Genomic DNA, 21,511 nt, shown 5'->3' with positions numbered 1-21,511 from the left:
AAGTAAAAAAACAAAAACAAGTGTTGGTGAGGATGTGGAGAAAAGGGAAGCCTCATGCACTGTTGGTGGGAAGGTAAACTGGTGCAGCCACTATGGAAAACAGTATGGAGATTCTCAAAAAATTAAAAATAGAACTGCCATATGATCCAGCAATTCCACTCCTGGGTATTTATCCAAAGAAAACAAAAACACTAATTAGAAAAGACATATGTACCCCTATGTTCATTGCAGCATTATTTACAATAGCCAAGATATGGAAGCAACCTAAGTGCCATCAATAGATGAATCGATAAAGAAGATGTGAGATATATATATGTATATACGATGGAATATTACTCAGCCATAAGAATGAAATCTTGCCATTTGCGACAACATGAATGTACCTAGAGGATATTATGCTCAGTGAAATAAGTCAGACGGAGAAAGACAAAAACTGCGTGATTTCACTTATAAGTGGAATCTGAAAAACATAACAAATGAGCATAACAAAACAGAGACAGAGTTATAGATACAGGGAACAAACAGGTGATTGCCAGGGGGAGGGGCATAGAGGGAGGAAAGAAATAGGTGAGGGAGATTAAGAGGTACAAACTTCCAGTTGCAAAATAAAGGAGTCAAGGGTCTGAAATGTACAGTGTGGGGAATATAGTCAATAACTATGTAATATCTTTGTATGGTGACATATTGCAACTAGACTTACCATGGTGATCGTTTTTAAAAGTATAGAAATATTGAATCACTGTTGTGTAACAGGAACTAACATAGTGCTGTAGGTCAATTATACTTCAAAAATAAACAAACTAACAAACCCATAGGAAAAAAGATCAGATTTGTGGTTACCAGAGAGGCAGTCAAAGGTACAAACTTCCAGTTATAAGATTAAGTAAGTACTAGGGATGTAATGTACAACATGATAAATATAATTAACACTGCTGTATGCTATATATAAAAGTTGTTAAGAGACTAAATCCTAAGAGTTCTCATCACAAGAGAAAAATTTTTTTCTATTTCTTTGATTTTGTATCTATATGAATGATGGATGTTCACTAAACTTATTGTGATAATCATTTCAAGATGTATATAAGTCAAATCACCATGCTGTACACCTTAAACTTATGCAGTGCTGTTTATCAATTTATCTCAATAAAACTGGAAGAAAAAAGAGGAATATTATCAAGGATAAAAAAAGATAATTTCGGGCTTCCCTGGTGGCGCAGTGGTTGAGAATCTGCCTGCCAATGCAGGGGACACGGGTTCGAGCCCTGGTCTGGGAAGATCCCACATGCCACGGAGCAACTAGGCCCGTGAGCCACAATTACTGAGCCTGCGCGTCTGGAACCTGTGCTCCGCAACAAGAGAGGCCGCGATAGTGAGAGGCCCACGCATCGCGATGAAGAGTGGCCCCCGCTTGCCACAACTAGAGAAAGCCCTCGCACAGAAGCGAAGATCCAACACAGCCATTAATAAATAAATAAAGCACACCTAGTATAGTGTAATTAAAAAAAAAAATTGATTAAAAAAAAAAAAAGATAATTTCATAATGGTAAGGGAGTCAGTTATCCAAGAGAACTTAATCCTTAATGTTTATGCCCCTAATATACAAAGCACCAAAAGATCTGAAACAAAATCATATATAAGCCAACAAAGGAGATAATATGGAATCATAAAAATATTCAATTGATCCAAAAGAAGCCAGAAAACAAGGAAAAGGGAATGAAGAATAGATGGGACAAATAGAAAACAAATAGCAATATGATAGATTCAAATCAACCCATATCAATAATCACATTAAATGTAAATGGTCTAAACACCCCAATTAAAATGCAGATTGTCAGACTGGATTAAAAAAGCTAGACTCAACTGTATACTGCCTACAAGAAAAACACTTTAAAAACACACAAAGGCACAAAGAGGTTAAAGCTAAAAGGATTTAAAAAAATATACCATGCTAACATTAAAAGAAAGCTGGAGGGACTGTATTATTATCAGAAAAAGTAGATTTCAGAACAAAGAATATTGCTAGGGATAAAAATGATCATAATAATAATAAACTTATTATTATAATAATAAAGGGATCAATTAATCTTACATGTTTATGCCTCTAATAACAGAGCTTCAAAATATACAGAGCAAAACCAGAACCATAATAAGAAAAAGACAAATCCATAATTCTAATTGAAGATTTCAATACCCATCTCTAAGTAACTGATAGAAAAAGTAGGCAGAAAATCAGCAAGAATACAGTAGAAATGAATGGCACAATCAATCAAATTAACATGACTGACATTTATAGAACACTCTATCCAACAATAGCAGAATATACATTCTTCTCAAGTACACACAGTTTGAACATTTGCCAAGACTGACCATATTCTAGGCCATAATAAGTCTCAATAAATTCAAAAGGATTCATTCAAGTCATATAAAGGATAGTCTCTAACCATAATGAAATTAAACTAGAAATCATAACAGAAAGATATTTGGAAAAATCCCCTAATATTTGGAAACTAAATAACATCATTTTAAATAACTGTGGATCAAAGAAGAAATCAACAGGGAAATTAGAATGTATTTTGAATTGAATGAAAACATAACTATCAAAATTTGTGGGATGTCATTAAAGGAGTATTGAAGGGGAAATTTATAGCACTAAATGTTTATATTAGAAAAGAGAAGGGCTTCCCTGGTGGCGCAGTGGTTGAGAATCTGCCTGCTAATGCAGGGGACACGGGTTCGAGCCCTGGTCTGGGAAGATCCCACATGCCGCGGAGCAACTAGGCCCGTGAGCCACAACTACTGAGCCTGCGCGTCTGGAGCCTGTGCTCCGCAACAAGAGAGGCCGCGACAGTGAGAGGCCCGCGCACCGCGATGAAGAGTGGCCCCCGCTTGCCTCAACTGGAGAAAGCCCTCGCACAGAAACGAAGACCCAGCACAGCCAAAAATAATTAAATAAATTAATTTTAAAAATAATAATAATAAATTTAAAAAAAGAAAAGAAAAGAAAAGAACTCAAATCAATGACCTCAGGTTCCACCTTTAAGAAACTTTAAAAAAAAAAGCCAATTAAATCCAAAGCAGAAATAAGGAAATAATAAAGGTCAGATTGGAAATTAATGAGCTGGGGTTTTGGGGGTATTGCTTTTAATTGTGGTAAAATATACATAACATAAAATTTACTATTTTAACCATTTGTAAGAATGAGCTGGTTCTTTGATAAACCTTAGCCAAACTGATCAAGAAAAAGGAGAAAAGACACAAAATATCAATAACAGGAATGAGATAGAGGACATTACTACAGTTTTTACAGACATTAGAAGGATAATAAGGGAATATTATGAATAACTTCACACCAATAAATTTGACAATTTAGACGAAACACACAAACTACCAAAGCTCACTCAAGAGGAAATACATAACCCGAACAACCCTATATCTATTTTAAAAACTGAATTACAGTTAACCCCTCCTCCCCACCAAAAGCAACAACTAACAAATACATCCTTCAGGTCCAGATGGCTTAACTTGTGAACTGTACCAAACTTCCTCTTCATTTTTCTTTTAAGGATTTTTATTTTTATTTTAAAAAATATTTATTTATTTATTTATGGCTGCATCGAGTCTTAGTTGCGGCATGCGGGATCTTTCGTTGCAGCGTGTGGGCTCCGTAGTTGTGGCGCGTGGGCTCCAGAGCGTGTGGGCTCTGTAGTTGCAGCACGTGGGCTCAGTAGTTGCGGTGCGTGGGCTTAGCTGCCCCGTGGTGTGTGGGATCTGAGTTCCCTGACCAGGGATGGAACCCGCAATCCCCTGCATTGGAAGGCGGACTCTTAACCACTGGACTACCAGAGAAGTCCCTGTACCAAACTTTTAAGGAAGAAACAATATTAGTTCTATACAAACTCTTACAGACAATTGAAGAGGGGGCAATAGTTTCTAACGTATTCTAAGAGGCCTTGATACCAAAACCAGACAGAGACTACAAGAAAACAACAGACCAATATCCCTCATGAACACAGATGCAAAAATTTTACACGAAATTTTTATTTTAGCAGAATTTTAATTTTATGTATTGTTGAATTCAACAATACATAAAAAGGATGATATATCACAACCAAGTGGAATTTATTCAAAGAAATGCAAGGCTGGTTCCATATTTGAACATCAAAGTCATTCACCAAATCAACAAACTAGAGACAAAAAGTATTTGACAAAATTTATATACACTCATTGGAAATTCCCTGGTGGTCCAGTGGTTAGGACTTGGCACTTTCACTGCTGGGGGCCTGGGTTTGATCCCTGGTCAGGGAAGTAAGATCCCGCAAAGCGTGCAGTGTGGCCAAAAAAAAAAAAAATTATATCCACTCAGGATAAAAACTCACAGCAAACTAAGAATAGATAAGAACTTCCTTAAGCTGATAAAGGGCTTCTATGAAAAACCTATAGCTAATGTCATACTTAATGGTAAAGACTGAATACTGTTCCCCTGAGATCAGGAATAGCAGAAGGGCTTCTACTGTCACTACTCCTATTCAACATCATCCTGAATGTCCTAGCCAATGCAACAGGGCAAGTAAAATAAATAAAAGACATATAGATTATAAAGGAAGAAATAAAACTATTTATAGATGGCATGATTGTCTATGTAGAGAGTCCCAAAGAACCTACAAAATAGCCACTAAACTAATAAAGTCAGAAGATAAAAGTTAATATACAAAAATCAGTTGTATTTCTATATACCAGCACTGAACAACTAGATAAATAATTTGGCAGTTTTTCTTTTTTTTTTTTTTAACTTTTTATTGTTTTGATATTATTAGATTTTTAAAAATTTTATGTTTGGCTGTGTCAGGTCTTAGTTGTAGCACGTGGGATCTTTGTTGCGGCATGTGGGATCTTTTGTTGCAGCTCTCGGGCTCTTTGTTGAGGCACAAGGGCTTCTCTCTAGTTGTGGTGCACGGGCTTCTCCCTAGTTGTGGCGCACGGGCTCCAGAGCGCATGGGCTCTGTAGTTTGCAGCACTCGGGCTCTCTAGTTGAGGTGCATACAGTCAGTAGTTGTGGCGTGCAGGCTTAGTTGCCCTGCAGCATGTGGGATCTTAGTTCCCCTACCAGGGATCAAACCTGCATCTCCTGCATTGGAAGGTGGATTCTTTACCACTGGACCACTAGGGAAGTCCCTTGGCAGTTTCTTACAAAGTTAAACATACGCTTACCATATGACCGAGCAATCCCACTCCTAGGTATTTACCCAAGTGAAATGACTACCTTTGTTATACAGAAACCTGTATGTGAATGTCTTTATAGTGGCCTTATTCATGATCACCAAAAACTAGGAAAAAAAAAAAGACTCCAAGATAACCTTTAATGGGCGAACAGATAAACTGTGGAACATCCATACGATGGAATAATACAGGCAACAACATGGATGAATATCAAATGCCTTATGCTAAGTGAAAGAAGCCATACTGTACGTTTCCAGGTATATGACACTGATGCAATGCAAAGTGAAAACAATAATGACAGAATACAGATCACTGTTTGTGAAGGGCCAGCATATGGATGTGGGAGAAATTGACTACAAAGTGTTATAGGGGAATATAGAACTATTCTATATTTTTATTGTGGTGGTGGTTATACACCTGTATATGATGTTAAAACTTGCAGAACTACAGTAAAAAGGGTAGATCTTACTGTACATCAGTTATACCTTAATAAAATAAATTGGAAAAAAATCAATGTCGTTTGCCATACTGAATAAAAACCAACCAACCAACCATAAGATCATAAGATCACCTCAAGAGGATTATCTCAAAAAGATCAGAAACCATAAGATCATCTCAAGAAGATTCAGAAAAAACTTTTGAAAAAACCCAACATCTATTCGTCATAAAAACTTTCAGCAAACTAGGAATAGACAAGAACTTCTTCAACCTGATAAAGAACAGATACAAAAAACCTATAGCTAATATCGTACTTAACGGTGAAAGGCTGAATGCTTTCTCTCTAAGATTGGGAACAAAGCAAGGATGCCCTCTTTTCACCTATCCTATTCGATATTTTATTGGAGGTTCTAGCAAGTACAATAAGGCAAGAAAGTTTTTTTTTAAAGGCATACAGAGTGGGTAAGGATAAATAAAATTGCCCCTATGTGCAGATGATGTGATCGTCTATGTAGAAAATCCAGTGACAGAAAGCAGATTAATGGCTGCCTGGAGATGGGGCGTAGAGGGATAGTCTGGGGAGGGGAGGGAGGGATTACAAAGGTGTACGAAGAAAGTTTCGGTCCTGATGGACATTGACTTTATCTTGATTGTGGTGATGATTTAATGGGTGCATATCTGTGTCAAAACTTATTAAACCGTACACTTTAAATATGTATAATTTATTGTAGGTCAAGTATACCTCAATAAAACTGTTAAAAAATTAACTGAACAGGGGCAGGGATAGAAAGGGTTCACTACTCATGGTCTTTAACAACCGTTCAGAGATAATCATATCTTTAGGAAATAACGCTTTCAGGTAGAACTCCAGATTTTGTAGTGTTTACTTCTAAACGAAAAGAAAGCTACTGCCCATTTTTTCCTATCCCCAATGTACATAAGACAAATGGCAGTTCAAGTTGTCCATACCTTCACTCGAGCTGTAGTGCCTTCCATTCCACGGCTCTGAGTCTCCTTCCGCTTTTCTGTGACCTCTCGTTGTTTTTGGAGAGCATCCTTGAGACGCTTGTTGGCAGCTGCTGCCTAAATAAAAATGGCTCATAGTAATGTTGAATTGAAGGGTAGAAAGAAGAACATTCTTCATTAATTATGTATCTGATGATTCATACAGCTAATCATCTGAGAAATACAAATTAGAACCCAGTGAGATGCTTTTACTCAAACCCTGGAGTGGCTACGACGAAAAATAAAATGACTGACAATCCCCAGGTTAGTGAGGATATGGAGCAACTGAAACTCTTATCCATGGCTGGTGTGAGTAAACTTTGGTACAAATACCATGGAAAATCGTTCGTCATTATTAACTAAACTTGAACATACACAATCCCTGTGATTCATCATTTCCCCCCTAGGTATAACTCACCAGAAATGCTCACGTACCCGTGCCAAAAGATACTGAAATGCAAGTTCAGAGCAAACCATCCCTACATGCAACAGCATTGGTGTTTATAACAATTCTACTACCAAATGAAGGAAACAAGATGCATTTCATTCTCTGTAATTCCCTTCAAAACCAGGAAAACTAATTTGTAGTGTTAGAAGTCAGGACAGTCGTTACCTCTGAGGAAGAGGGAAGGACTCGTCATTTGGAGAGAGAATAGGTGGGGGGTGGGGATGAAGTTCTAAGGTTCTAGTAGTGACTTGTTTGTCTTAGGTTGATGGTTGTACAGGTTTTTTCACTTTGGAATAACTCGTGGAGATGTACACAATATTTGTGCCCTTTTTAGGTATATATATTCTATTTCAATAAAAGAATTTATATTAACATAATAAAAAAAGAAAGAACATTCTAATTTCTAGCATATTAGTCAAGAAAAATAAAAATTCTATGGGTTTGAATTCTTATAGGAACCACATTTATAAGTCTCCATGTACATATAACACTGGTGAACAGCTACTGCTTTAGAGCCTAGGGGAGGCACACAATTTCAAGGAAGCACTGCAGACTGAAAGCGTCTGGAAATGTCACGTATCAGAATTACTCTGCTTTTTGTTTTGTTTTGTTTGGAAAGAAGCAAGCCCAATTAGAAAAAATCCTTATTTGAATAGTGCCATTTTCATCAGGTTTTCATCTGCTCACAGTTCATGACAAACAGGGATCAAGACTTAGGAAATGCTGGTCAAGACTGTTATTCCTGGTTTCTCAGGACACTGGCTCATTTAAGGGATACTACTCTGCCATCATCCAAGCCTGAAAGTGATAATACACTTGACCTAGCAGATTGGATTTTCTTACCTCCTCAGTTTTACGTCTGAGCACATTAGACTGTTTCTGGAAGCTTCTTTCAAGTTTGAGCAGTTCATATTGCCTCTTACGGTCCTGAGAAGAAAAGAGTCAGACTTTTCATTGCTATTCAGCTAGCTAAAATAAAACCTTATAATGTAACTGAAGAGTCTTTCAATGGTATAGTCATTATGGAAATCAGTATGGAGGTTCCTTAAAAAATTAAAAATAGAAAGACCATATGATCTGACAATCTCACTACTGGGTATATATATCCAAAGGAAATGAAATCAGTATCTTGAAGAGATATCTGCATTCCCATATTCATTGCAGCATTATTCACAATAACCAAGATATGGAAACAACCTAAGTTGACAACCTAAGTTGACCTAAGTTGTTGACAAATGAATGGATAAAGAAAATGTGGTATGAGTATACAGTTGACGCCTGAACAACGTGGGGTTAGGGGTGCCAACCCCCATGCAGTCGAAAATTCATGTATAACTTCACAGTTGGCCCTCCATATCTGTGGTTCTGCATCCATGGATTCAACCAACTGTGGATAGTATAGTAGTGTAGTATTTACTATCGAAAAAAATACATGTATAAGTTGACCCGTGCAGTTTCAAACCCATGTTGTTCAAGGGTCAACTGTATATACAATGGAATATCATTCAGTCACAAACAAGGAAATCCTGCCATTTGCAACAACATGGATGAACCTGGAGGTCACTGTGGTAAGTGAAATAAACCAGACTGAGAAAGACAAATACTATATGATCTCACTTATATGTGAAATCTAAAAAAGTCAAACTCATATAACCAGACAGTAGAATGGTAGTTACCAGGTACTGGGGAGGGTGTGGGGGCAGTGAGGAAAATGGGGAAAGGTTGGTCAAAGGGTACAAACTTTTAGTTATAAAATGAATAAGTTCCGGGGATCTATGTATAGCATAGTAACTATAGTTAATAATACTATACTGTATACTTGAAATTTGTTAGGAGAGTAGATCTTAGGTGTTCTCCCCACACTGAAAAGAAGGGGTAACTATGTGAGGTGATGGATATGTTGCAATCAGGAAATGTGATATCTCCAAATTTATTGTTCTCTTTCAAGATTGTTATGACTATTCTGGGTCACCTGAATCTCCATATGACTTTTAGGATCAGCATGTGAATTTCTACCAATGAGCTAGAGGAAATTTGGTTGGGATTGTGTTGAATCTGTAGATCAATCTGAGGGGGTATTCCAACTTAAGAATATTAAGTCTTCCCATCCATGAGCATGGATTATTGTTCCATGTATTTAGATCTTTTTTTTTTTAAAATTAATTTATTTAATTTTTGGCTGTGTTGGGTCTTCATTGCTGCGTGCAGGCTTTCTCTAGTTGCGGCGAGCGGGGGCTACTCTTTGTTGTGGTGCGTGGGCTTCTCATTGCGGTGGCTTCTCTTGTTGTGGAGCACAGGCTCTAGGCACGCAGGCTTCAGTAGTTGTGGTGCATGGGCTCAGTAGTTGTGGCTTGCAGGCTCTAGAGCACAGGCTCAGTAGTTGTGGCGCATGGGCTCAGTAGTTGTGGCTTGCAGGCTCTAGAGCACAGGCTCAGTAGTTGTGGCGCACGGGCTTAGTTGCTCCACAGCATGTGGGATCTTCCCAGACCAGGGCTCAAACCCGTGTCCCCTGCATTGGCAGGCGGATTCTTAACCACTGTGCCACCAGGGAAGCCCTATTTAGATCTTTAATTAATTCAATGATGTAGTTTTTAGTGTATAAGTCTTACACTTGTTTTGTTAAGCTTATTCCTAAGTATTTTATTCTTATTGATGTTATTACAAAAGGAACTTTCTTAATTTCATTTTCAAATTGTTAGTGAGTAGAAACACAACCAAATTTTGTGCACTGAACTTATGTCCTGCAACCCTGCTGAACGCATGTATTAGTTCTAATAGTTTTCAGTTGATTCTCTAGGATTTTCCACATACAAGATCATGTCATCTCTAATAGAGATAGTTTTGCTTTTTCCTTTCCAATCTGGATGCCTTTCATATATTTTACTTGCCTAAGTGTTCTGGCTAGAACCTCCAGGACAATGTTGAATAGAAGTGGCGAGAGTGGATACCCTTGTCTTGTTCCTGATCTGATGAGAATTCAGCTGTTAATTTTATTGGGATTTCTTTGTATGTGATGAGTCATTTTACCTTGCTGCTTTTAAGTTTTCGTCTTTGTCTTTCAACATTTGGACATGATGTGTCTTGGGTGTTGATCTCTTTGCATTTATCCTACTTGTAGTTGATTGAGCTCCTTAGATGTGTAGATTAATGGTTTTCATCAAATTTAGGAAGTTTTCAGTCATTAGATCTTTGAATATTTTGACTGCTGTTTCATTTATTGTTCTCATGGAGTTACCAGTCTCCTCTTAATTGCTCACCACCAAAATTTCCATTGTTTTTGACAGCACCTTTAGGTTTTAACTTCCCCAGACTCTGTCCCCAAATAAAGTCAGTCCCCTTAGGGAGAGCTGCATTCCTATGGCCTGCCCCTCCCCCTGGGCAGAACCCTCTGCACCACTGCTTAGGACCTGGGGGTGGGGACAGAAGCCCACTTCTCTGAGTGACATCTCTGTTCTATGAGTAGGATGCTGGCCAGTGGCAGCATACCCTATTTTTCTTGGCTGGTCTCCTGACATGGAACCTACATCCTACGATTAGACGGGTTATGGTAGTCAGACCCCAGTAGTCCTGGTCTTCTGCAGCAGGGATACAGCTTCCACCCTCTGCATGGAGGCTAGGTGGAAGAAGGGATCCCCAGATCTCTTGGCTGCTCTTGCCTGAAACAAAGCTTCAGCAACATGGAGCTGAGGGGGATGAAGGGAGAGAGTTGGTCGTGGCTCATATGCCACAGACTATTGTTGCTCTTACTCAGATTTAGTAGATTTCCTTGAATAATCGTTTCCTTGCTGTATGCCCTTAGGACAATACATTTCACCAGTTGTGCTTCTTTTGCTGGGAAGAGAGTCCACAAAGCTCCTCATGCCACCATTCCTCATGTCACCATTCCTGAAGTACTTCTCTCATTTCTTGACCCAACATATCACATTCTGGCCAATTCTAAAAATTACCCCAAATTAATGTCCTTTCCAGTGTGCTTTCCAAGAACATTGTCACTACTCTAATTAGGCCCTTAGTATCTTTCTGGATGATGCAATATCTGCTTAACTTGTGTTCTGGCCTCCAGTTTCTCAATACTTCAGTTTGTTCTACACCTGACTCCCAGATGTATCTTTGGAAAGCAGTACTTTGCTGATAGCACTTTGTTTCTCAAAAACCTTAAAAATCTTTACACTGCTAACAAAATACAGTTCAAACTTCCCAGATCTTTAACAATCCAGATTCAACTTGTCTTTCCAATGGAATCTTCTTCTACTATCTTTCATCCCACTTGGATCATTTGCTATTCCTTGAATATTCCTACAAAGTTGTCATCTCTGTGTCTTTGTTCCTGCTCTTCCATTTATCTGGAATGCTTGTGTTTATCTCTATCAAAATCCTCCCTATTGTTCAAGGTCTTTTCAGTCTAACTGGAAGTGTGCTTCCCTTTCTTAATTACATTGGTATTTTAGACTATTTGTAAAGCACAAGTCTCTTTATTTCTTGTATTGAAGAAAATCATGCTTATGTCTCATTTTCCCCTTTAGACAAGACAGTCTTCAAGAGCAAAACACATATACTACTCATCTTTCTATTTTCCATGGTATCTAGTGGATAGTATCTTGCACGTAGTAGACGTTTAATAAACAGTTGTTAAATTCATGAATGTATCATATATTTAGAGATACCAGCTGTTTGAAGAGAAGCTTTAATGTTAGTCAGCCCAGAAAAGGGTTCATTAGGTAGGACTTTGAGAAATTGTAGTTACTTACCCGTTCTTTTAACTGGATTACTTCTTTGTCTTTTTGTTGCTTCCACTGCCTAAACCTCTCAGCATCCTCTTTCATCTGACGCATTAACTGTACCCGCTGGTTTTTCATCACCTGTAGAAACAAAAACCAGCACGAATAGTAGTCATCTGCACTTATTCTGGGCTGATGTACAGATGGATAGACTAACCATTAAGAAGAGAGAAAAAAATCCAGAGCTGAGCTGAGAAGCCTGCCAACAGGTTTTCTGATTACGTTTGCAATACCACTTGCTATGCTTGCATAGACTATACAAATGAACGCTCTGAAGAAATAATAGAAAAAATGTACCTACAAGCTAAATCCAGCCCTAAGTTCACTGCATATAAATGAAATTTCAAGGAAGTATCTACTAAGTCTCAAGGACAAATCTACCTAGCAACCACTGTATTCGAATAGTTTCAGTACAATGACCTGTAACCACCACTTTGTAGATGTCAGAAGTTGAACATTCAATGACTGATAATTTTCTCTAGGTGTCTGTTGTTTTGCAACCACTTTGCAAAATTATTCCACATGATCATGGAAAGTGGTCAGAATGTCACCACTACATATTAAGGTATCCTTGCCCTTTGGTTTCAGAGACTCTAACATTAAAACTCTGAATGTCAAAGCAGAGTTTTGTTATTCAGATTCTAGATGGCTAGCACAATGTCCTACAAAAGGGACATTTGTAGAGATTCAAACACTTGAAATGATGGGCCCTGCCTGCTACTTTCTCACCTGCAAACACCTCTGTAGTATAATTCTAAATAAAACACCTATGTTTGTAAGTTTCTATAGGGTAAATGCAAGGATGAGAGTTTATTACCCGTATTTCCTGGTTCAGTTTGGAGACGGTATGCTCTGTGGATTCTTTCAGCTTCAGAAGTTTAGACTGCTCATTCAGTTTCTTCTTCAGATCAGCTATTTGACCCTCTAGCTCCTGGAGACGTTTCCGGCGGCGCTCACTCAACCTAAACACAGATGTTGTAGGAATGAGGACTAGCAGCAGCAAAGTCTGACTCCAAAAGACATAATATTAGACTCCCAGGTTCACAACCTTGATATATATAAAATAGGCGACCAGTCACATAGCCATCTTTAAATAATGAATCCCACCCAAACAACCAAAACCATCTCAACACTGGGAGCTAAAGAGTAAAGGAAATTTTTTGTATAAGTAACAATGTAGCTGCCTCAATACACTACTCTCTCACCACTCTGCGTTAAAAGGATGGTTCTTTGAAGGCATTTCACTTCACTTGAGCGTAAGGAATAATTCCGATGATTGTTACACAAGTCTGAGATAGAAAGTAAACATTCAACATAACTTTTAAGAACATGAACTTTAGATACTATAGAGAGATATAACAGAATCACTGAGTAAAAAGAAGGTAGAATAGCCAATAGAGGCAAAGGTTTAAGGGAGTGTAGGATATTCTGGTAATTTGTCTTGGTTTTATTCTTAACTGGCTAAGGGATGGCTAGATTGATTTTTCATTTGCTAGCCTGAATATTAATTCTATTCACAAACTAATTTACCATCAGCACAGGGACAAAGAAACTGTTGCTGTCTGGTAGGTCTGATAATCTTTCAAAATACAGCTCAAATGCTAACTTCTTATAAATCTTTCCTTGATCATGCCAGCCTGAACTGATATCTCCTGCCTCTGAACTCTTAAAGCCATTACCGCCTAAGAAATTTATTTGGCTGCTAATCATATGCTGTGTTATGGCATTCTTTTACTGTCACCATGAGATGTTATTTAAAATCTCAATTCCTTAGCTTTTCTTTTGTTTTAGGTCTCCTCTCCATAATTAGGTTTAAATCCTGTAGGGGCAGGAAATGGCTCTTTCACTTCTCTGTTTCGTCTATGGCTCTTCATACACAGTTTGGGACTTGAAATAATAGTATTGACTTTTTTCTTACTTGGCTTGGTTGACATCCTTCTTTGTTGTCTGAAGTTCAAGAACCAATTCTTCTTTTTCCTTTTGCAGATTGATGACTTCCAATTCTAGATTTTTTATGTTATCCTAGAAATGTTATAGGTCGAGAGAAAGAAAGCATTACAAGGCAAAGCAAGAAAATCACTTCAACATCTCATGTCTTAAGGAACTAGGCATTCAACTTTACCACTTCGATTGCACACTAAAAGCGTTTGTACTTGATTTGATGGAGAATGAAGTTATGTAGTGGGAAAAGTACGAACTTGGAATCCAAAGGCCTGGGTTTAAACCTTGAGTCCAGCACATCCTATCTAAATAACTTAAGGAAAGCCATTTCATCTCTTTTAGCCTTAGTTTCTATGCAAACAAGAGTTAATGTGGCAGGCCTGAGACTGATATCCTAAAAACAGACCTGGCTTGCCAGTTGGACCTCGGCTCATGTCTGGGATCTTGGATTTTAGTAGGATTCCCACCATCTCCTAACTGATAAGAGTCGCTCATTATGCCTAAACTGTGCAAACAGTATGATTTATCCTGAACACATGCTTTCGTTCTGGGAGTCTAGAATTTTTGTATGTGCTAGGCAGAGAATGCCTACATGAATTACCGCTGCTAACAATCCTGGACTCCTAGGCTCAGGGGAGCTTCCCTGATAGACAACATTTCACACATGTTGTCAAAACCCACTGCTGGAGGAATTAAGTACATACTATGTGACTCCATCGGAAGAAGACTCTTGGAAGCTTGCACCTGGTTTCCTTCAGACCTTGCCCCATGTGCTCTTTCCCTTTGCTGATTTTGTTTTGTATACTTCCACTGTAATAAATCTTACACTGAGTCCTGTGAGTCCTCCTGGTGAATCGTTGAACCTGGGGGTGGTCTTGGGGACCCCCGAGAGTTTTCCTATCTATGTAAACAACTAACACCACCTACCTCACAGGGTTGTTGGGAAGACTGAATAAGACAAAAAGTAAAGATATTTTGTAAACTGTAAAGAGCTGCACAAACATTCTTATATTCTGAACTTTCAAACGTATGCGTTCAATAGCAACTGCAGTTCTGCGTGCACTTAGAAAACAAATTCTAGAAACTGAAGTTTGGTAGTTTTTCCAAGATTGGGAAAACTCAATGAACAGATTCCTTCCTGTTCTCAAAACCAAAAAAAGATTAAAGGAAACTGGCTGAATGAGTGGTTGGTAGCCAAGAAGATTATATGAGGGCCTTAGACCAGTACTGAAATGACAAAAAGAAGCAGAGGCAGGTTAGGTGGGGCTGTATCTAAATAGGCAAGAGCTATTTTCCATGAAGTATACTTTTAGCCATTTCAATCTAATCAATGAAGACCAGTCTCACTGCTTTATATACCCTGTATATTTAAACTGGCAATAACGTGTGTGTGTGTGTATGTGTGGTGTGTGTGTGTGTGTGTGTGTGTGTGTGTGTGTGTGTGTGTATGTGTGGTGTGTGTGTGTGTGTGTGTGTGTGTGTGTGTGTGTGTACTTATAGAAGTAACACATGAAAACATTCTTGTAAAAAATAATCCAGATAATACATATAAAGGGCAAGTCCCCTCGACTGCCCCACCCCTGCCAAAATTCCAGTCCTCTCTCCAGAAGTAACCATTGTCATCAGCTTGGTTCAGATCTTCCAGACATTTTTTTCCTAGACACTTACATACTATGTATATGGACATGTACATATTCTAGACATTTACATAGAAATGTAAATGCCATGTGCGTGTGTGTGTGTGTGTGTGTGTGTGTGTGTGTGTATTTACTAAATATATTGTGGCAAATGCCTAGAATATATAATAATATATGTAAATAAATAGATTTATTTTTAGTAGTTCTATTTTTTTTTAACATCTTTATTGGAGTATAATTGCTTTACAATGGTGTGTTAGTTTCTGCTTTATAACAAAGTGAATCAGTTATACATATACATATGTCCCCATATCTCTTCCCTCTTGCGTCTCCCTCCCTCCCACCCTCCCTATCCCACCCCTCTAGGTGGTCACAAAGCACCAAGCTCATCTCCCTGTGCTATGCGGCTGCTTCCCACTAGCTATCTATTTTATGTTTGGTAGTGTATATATGTCCATGCCACTCTCCCACTTTGTCACAGCTTACCCTTCCCCCTCCCCATATCCTCAAGTCCATTCTCTAGTAGGTCTGTGTCTTTATTCCCGTCTTACCCCTAGGTTCTTCATGACTTTTTTCTTTTTCTTAGATTCCATATATATGTGTTAGCATACGGTATTTGTTTTTCTCTTTCTGACTTACTTCACTCTGTATGACAGACTCTGGGTCCATCCACTTTAAAATAACATATATACACACGTGCATATATGTATGTGTATGTGTGTACTTACTGAAATATGTTAAAGATAAATAGAGTTACATTATATGTAGATAATATTCTGTAACTTGCCTTTTTTTTAAAACTTGGTCTTGGAGATTTATTTATATCAGTGCATACAGATCTATCTCATTCTTTTTGTTGCCATAATGAAACATTCTTGTACATGCCTTCTGTGCACACGTGCAAGGTTTTTCTAGGGTAGAGACAAGTGGAATTACAGGGTCATGGGGGTACACATTTTCAATTTTAATAGATACTGCCAAATTGTCCCCTAAAGTGGTTATTCCAATTTACACTCTCGCTAGCTATGTATGAGAGTACTTATTTCCCTGCACCCTTGTCAACATTTGATATTGCTACACTTCAAAATTTTTACCAATGGGATGGGTAAAAAAATAGTATCTCTTCATTATGTATGCCACATTCAGTTAATAGTCTCACTGTCTCCACAAGGGAAATTATTCAAATATTTGACTCCTGGGCTATTATAATTCATGGTAGTCTTCACTAACAAGAACTTATACCTCCTCAAATTTTTCTATAGCAATTCTTTACAGTGATAGGAAAAATATTGTTTAGAACAAAAAACTACCTTTATTTCTTAGAAAAAGAGAGACATTTACATGTGATTAAAAGGTACTGTTAACATTAAGAATTTATTTCCTTTTAACTTTAAGGTTTGGAAGCTCAAGCATATTTGATTCCAAGGGGAAAAAAGGACAAGTTATCTTACTAAAGCTATAGCTATAGATCATTACTAGCACCCCCTCATAGGGTTAGAAGTACACTGGGGGAACATATGTCCCTCCGTTTCTAGGCAAGAGTACAAGAAGAGAGGAATAATTTCTCAGCCTTACCGTTAATCCTTCGTTTATCCTGGAAAGGCCAAAATACGTTCAACCTAAAAAAGGCTGCATTTTATGTCCTGTTAGTATGGAGGACTGAGCTATGTATTTAACTTGCTCTCTCCTGAAAGCCCACTAAAATGACCTCCCAAAAGGGTATAAATCAACAAGGATGAAGAGAGCAGTCAAGAGATATAAACAAACTTCTTTGGATGAGGAAAATAGTTGGATAAGTGGTAACTGAATTAGAGTAGAAAAAGCTAAACTATGACTCCTATAGGACAAATGTCAAGAGGTAACAAGCCAATTTGTACCATAACACCACAAAGAGGAGAAGAGGTTTCCTCTCTGGAGAGGCTGAACCTGACAGGCTGGACTCATAGGCAGCAGACACAGCAAAAGACAGGGATAAAGTAACATACTACTGATAGGGGATTAAATAAAAGTCTGTATATAACTGGAGAGACTTCAACTCCCTTATTTCCTCTGAGTTACCAGAAATAGAGCATATTACTACTCTTCCCACACAACTCCAGGCAGGAGAATGAAAGATTTCTTTATTGGAAACTGACCAGCCCAGAGAAACCTATGCATACAGAACTTCCTATTGACTATTAGTGTCTCACTGTTAAATATGAATGGACAACCAAAGATCACTGGAAATTTGCAGAAAGCTTCTTACATGAAAGACCAAATCAGACACACTAAAGAATGGAATTTGAACGAAACAGAGGCAAGGCAGAAAGAAGAAAACTTCAACAAAATTTAATTTCTATCCTTAGAGATGAGCACTGTATCCATGAAAAAAAAGAAGAGAAGGCTATAAAAAGGAACAATAGAGGATTTTAAAAAATCTTAGAAATAGGCAAATAAAAAAATTCACCAGAAGGAGTGCAAGGAAATCTCCCAGAGAATGGAATAAAAAGACAAAGAAATAGAAAATAGGAGAGAGGAGATAAGAAAAGCAGAGACTAAATCTAAGAGATCCAATATCTGACTAAGAGGAGTGCAAGAAAAGAAAAAACAGGGACTTCCCCGGTGGCGTAGTGGTTAAGAACCCGCCTGCCAATTCAGGGGACAGGGGTTCGATCCCTGGTCCAGGAAGATCCCACGTTCCACGGAGCAACTAAGCCCGTGCGCCACAACTACTGAGCCTGCACTCTAGAGCCCGCGAGCCACAACTACTGAGCCCGCGTGCACAACTACTGAAGCCCGCACGCCTAGAGCCTGTGCTCCACAACAAGAGAAGCCACCACACTGAGAAGCCCGCACACCGCAGTGAAGAGTAGCCCCCGCTCGCCGCAACTAGAGAAAGCCCATGTACAGCAACGAAGACCCAATGTAGCCCAAAAAATAAATAAAAATAAATAAATTTATTAAAAAAAAGAAAGGAAAAAACAAAGAAAATAGAGAGATGGGCATTATTAAAGAAATAACACAAGAAAACTTCCCACTAAAGAAGAATACAAATTTCTAGATTGAAAGGACCCACCAAGCACCAAGCACAATAAGTGAGAATAGATCCACACCAAGGCACATGATTGTGAAATTAAAGAATACTTGGGGACAAAGAAAAGATCCTGAAAGTTGCCAGAGGGGAGGAAAATACAGGTCAAATAAAAAGAATCAGGAATTATAATGGACTTCTAAACAGCAACATTGGAAATAGAAGACCGTGGAGCAAAGCCTTCAAAATTCTTAAGAAAAACGATTTCCACTGTAGAATTCTAAACCCAGCCAAACTAACAAGTGTGAGAAACACCACCATCACCACCACCACCACCACCACAACAAGAAGCTATTTTCAGGCATGCAATGGTTTAAAACATTTTCCTTTCATGTACACTTTCTCAGAAAGCTGTTTGGGTTGTACTCCACCAACACAAAGGAGTAGCCCAAGAATGAGGAAGACATGGAATCGGTTTCAACACAGAGATGAGAAGTGAAGCAGGTTCCCAGGACGATGGTCCCAGGCTGATGGCTGGGCAGTAGGCCTACAGAAAGCAAACCAGAACAAAAGATTCCAAGAGGGTTGTCTTCAAGAAAGAAATGGATTGATAAATTACCTGGTATGTTTGACTACTGAGATGAGCTTTATAATTCTGTTAAGAAGTTTGGAGATAAATTATTGACAGGTAAATAGCAGACTAAGTAAATGAAAAAATGAGATTATTATTACTATTGTGATTATTATTATTTTTTTTGGCCATGCTACGTGGCTTGAGGGATCTTAGTTCCCCGACCAGGGATTGGACCCGGGCCCACAGCAGTGAAAGCCCCCAGTCCCAACCACTGGACCGCCAGGGAACTCCCAAAATTAACTTCAGGAAATGCAAAAGGCTGTATAAGAAAGGAAACGGAATCATAGTATACTATGTGGCTCAGTTATAAAACTTACGTAATCATAAAATTTAAACACTAAATATTCATTTAATCAAAAAGTGTGATATAACCATTTTGAAAGATAGAGGTGAGGCAGTGTGCATGGGGGGATGTATAAGAGAGCTATATTCCCATCTCCCATAGTGGGAAGTCAGTTGAAAATGTCCAAAAATTTTAAAGTAACATAATTATACGACCAACTCTTATCTAGAAATCTGGAGGTAAATGTCAGAAGAAACAGCTTAAAGAACTTAAACTATAAGCCTAGGGAATACGGGAGAAGGTAGTAGGGCAGGAGATTGCTTTTATTTTTCTGAGCATTGTACTATTTGACCTGTAAAAATGATATACATGCATTTGTGTGACATAAATAAAAAATAAGTTTCAAAAAAGTTAAGACTGTGATAACAAAAAGGAAATAACACCTCTATTGGCAACTCAGTTATTATTTTGGAAGCAACTTCTGCCCTACGGAAAAACAAGTGGTGAAAATTATTTAGGAGAAACACTTTTCTTGTTTTTACTCTGAAAACTTAGGGGAACTGGTGGTAGAAATGTATGAGTAGTATAGGGATTTGTCGAGAACCGCATATAGGACTTTGGGGATGGTAGGATATAGCTGAATGGGAAAGCATCCACCCTTCCCCCTACCAGTTCTGCTAACATCCCTTTGTGGATGGGAAATACCGGGCTACAGGGGAAAATAAGGTCTGGAGCAAGGGTAACCTTGTGGACAACCTAAAAGCCCAAGACTTGTCTTTAAGTAAAGACCTGATTATTAATTAGCAAGGGCCACTTAGGACTACCACTAGGAAAAGCAGTTTAGCCATTTGCCAAGTCATGTGACAGCCACTACAAGTGTCTTCATAATTCTCACTATAACCCAGACCGTCTACTAAGAGATGTACCTTTCTTAGAATCCCAGCATAGTTATTAGAACAAAATTTCTCTACAAGTAGAGACCACATTTATTATAACATTATCTAACTATTTATTAAATACCTGTTGCATAAGTAAGGTATTAGATTAAATGAAAGAAAATTACAGTTTCTTTATACTGAATGTATCCTTTTTTTAACCAGCAGTACAACTCCAGTTGTACTATGCACATTATGTTGCCTTGTCATCATCAAAAACGGTGTGCCTGTTTTCTTCCCATACTACTAAAGAGAGATGGTAGACATGAACATTACGTGCCCTAGTAAATATTGTACCTGGTACTGGAACTCGATAGGCTGTAGTTGGCTGTCATTCTGAGTCATTTTCTTGGCTAGGGCCTCTTTCAGTGCAAGGGCTTTATTCAACTCAACCAGCTCCTTAGACATCTGAGCTTGACGTAGAGCATGCTGAGTGGTGAAAGCATCAGAAGACCTGCTGCTCCCTGGACTGATTTCCACTTGCTGGAAAAGATCAGGATAATGATTTGTGAGAGGAACAAGCAATTGGAGTTCCTTAGGCACTGTTTCATCAAGTCTCAGCACCACTTCTCCATTATCAGTACCTCTGTTCTTTTTTTTTTTTTTTAAGTACCTCTGTTCTTTTAAAACTGTGGCTCCTCAAACATTTGCTTTTAACATCAGAAGTAAATTGAGCTAACCTATTTCTCTGCTCTCACAAGAACCTTATTTCTTATATCCTTTAACTGATTCTTTTAGAGTGAACCAAGTTTCTTGCTCTTTCCTTTATGCGTCTGGCCAACACTTCTTACTTTCACCTTATTAGAGGAGAGAGGGCTCTGGAAATGGCACTTTGGTAATGGTGGAAATGGAGAAGAGGCTTCATTTATTCTCACAGAGCTGACCTCTGGCACCTGATTTATCTCCTATCTTTCTTCTTTCAGAATATAAAAAATACCAACATATATTTGTTTTAGTGAGAAAAAGCTGTCTCAAGCAAACCACTGTCCATCCTTTCATTCTGACTCTGCTCTATAGCCTTCAGCCAATATCTAACACATTTTATCTATTCTTGCAACTTGAATGATCAAAATATTTTCCTTGGTTCTTTTAGCCCTTAACCACTGCATCCACAGAAACGTATGCTGAGAAAAAATTTTCTTCCATTTCTTTCTCTAATGCTTTTTCGACTTTGCCATAATTTCC

General features: G+C 38.3%; 1 protein-coding gene across 3 annotated transcripts in view; it reads right to left on the bottom strand.

The window, feature by feature from the left end:
• Positions 1–21,511, bottom strand: part of KIF4A (kinesin family member 4A) — a 125,598-nt gene that overhangs the window by 26,689 nt on the left and 77,398 nt on the right. For all 3 annotated transcript variants that reach the window (XM_068533729.1, XM_068533730.1, XM_068533727.1), the window contains 6 exons: positions 20,624–20,809; positions 13,805–13,908; positions 12,704–12,848; positions 11,857–11,967; positions 7,952–8,035; positions 6,625–6,738 (listed from right to left, as the gene is read on the bottom strand). In XM_068533729.1, the coding sequence (XP_068389830.1) occupies positions 6,625–6,738; positions 7,952–8,035; positions 11,857–11,967; positions 12,704–12,848; positions 13,805–13,908; positions 20,624–20,809 (744 nt within the window). The remainder of the gene's footprint in view (positions 1–6,624; positions 6,739–7,951; positions 8,036–11,856; positions 11,968–12,703; positions 12,849–13,804; positions 13,909–20,623; positions 20,810–21,511) is intronic.

Source organism: Eschrichtius robustus, chromosome X (genome assembly GCF_028021215.1).
Source record: "Eschrichtius robustus isolate mEscRob2 chromosome X, mEscRob2.pri, whole genome shotgun sequence".
In the NCBI taxonomy this organism is placed as follows: domain Eukaryota; kingdom Metazoa; phylum Chordata; class Mammalia; order Artiodactyla; family Eschrichtiidae; genus Eschrichtius; species Eschrichtius robustus.
Note: the sequence above shows the minus strand (reverse complement) of the source record. Positions and strands in the feature narration are given on the sequence as shown.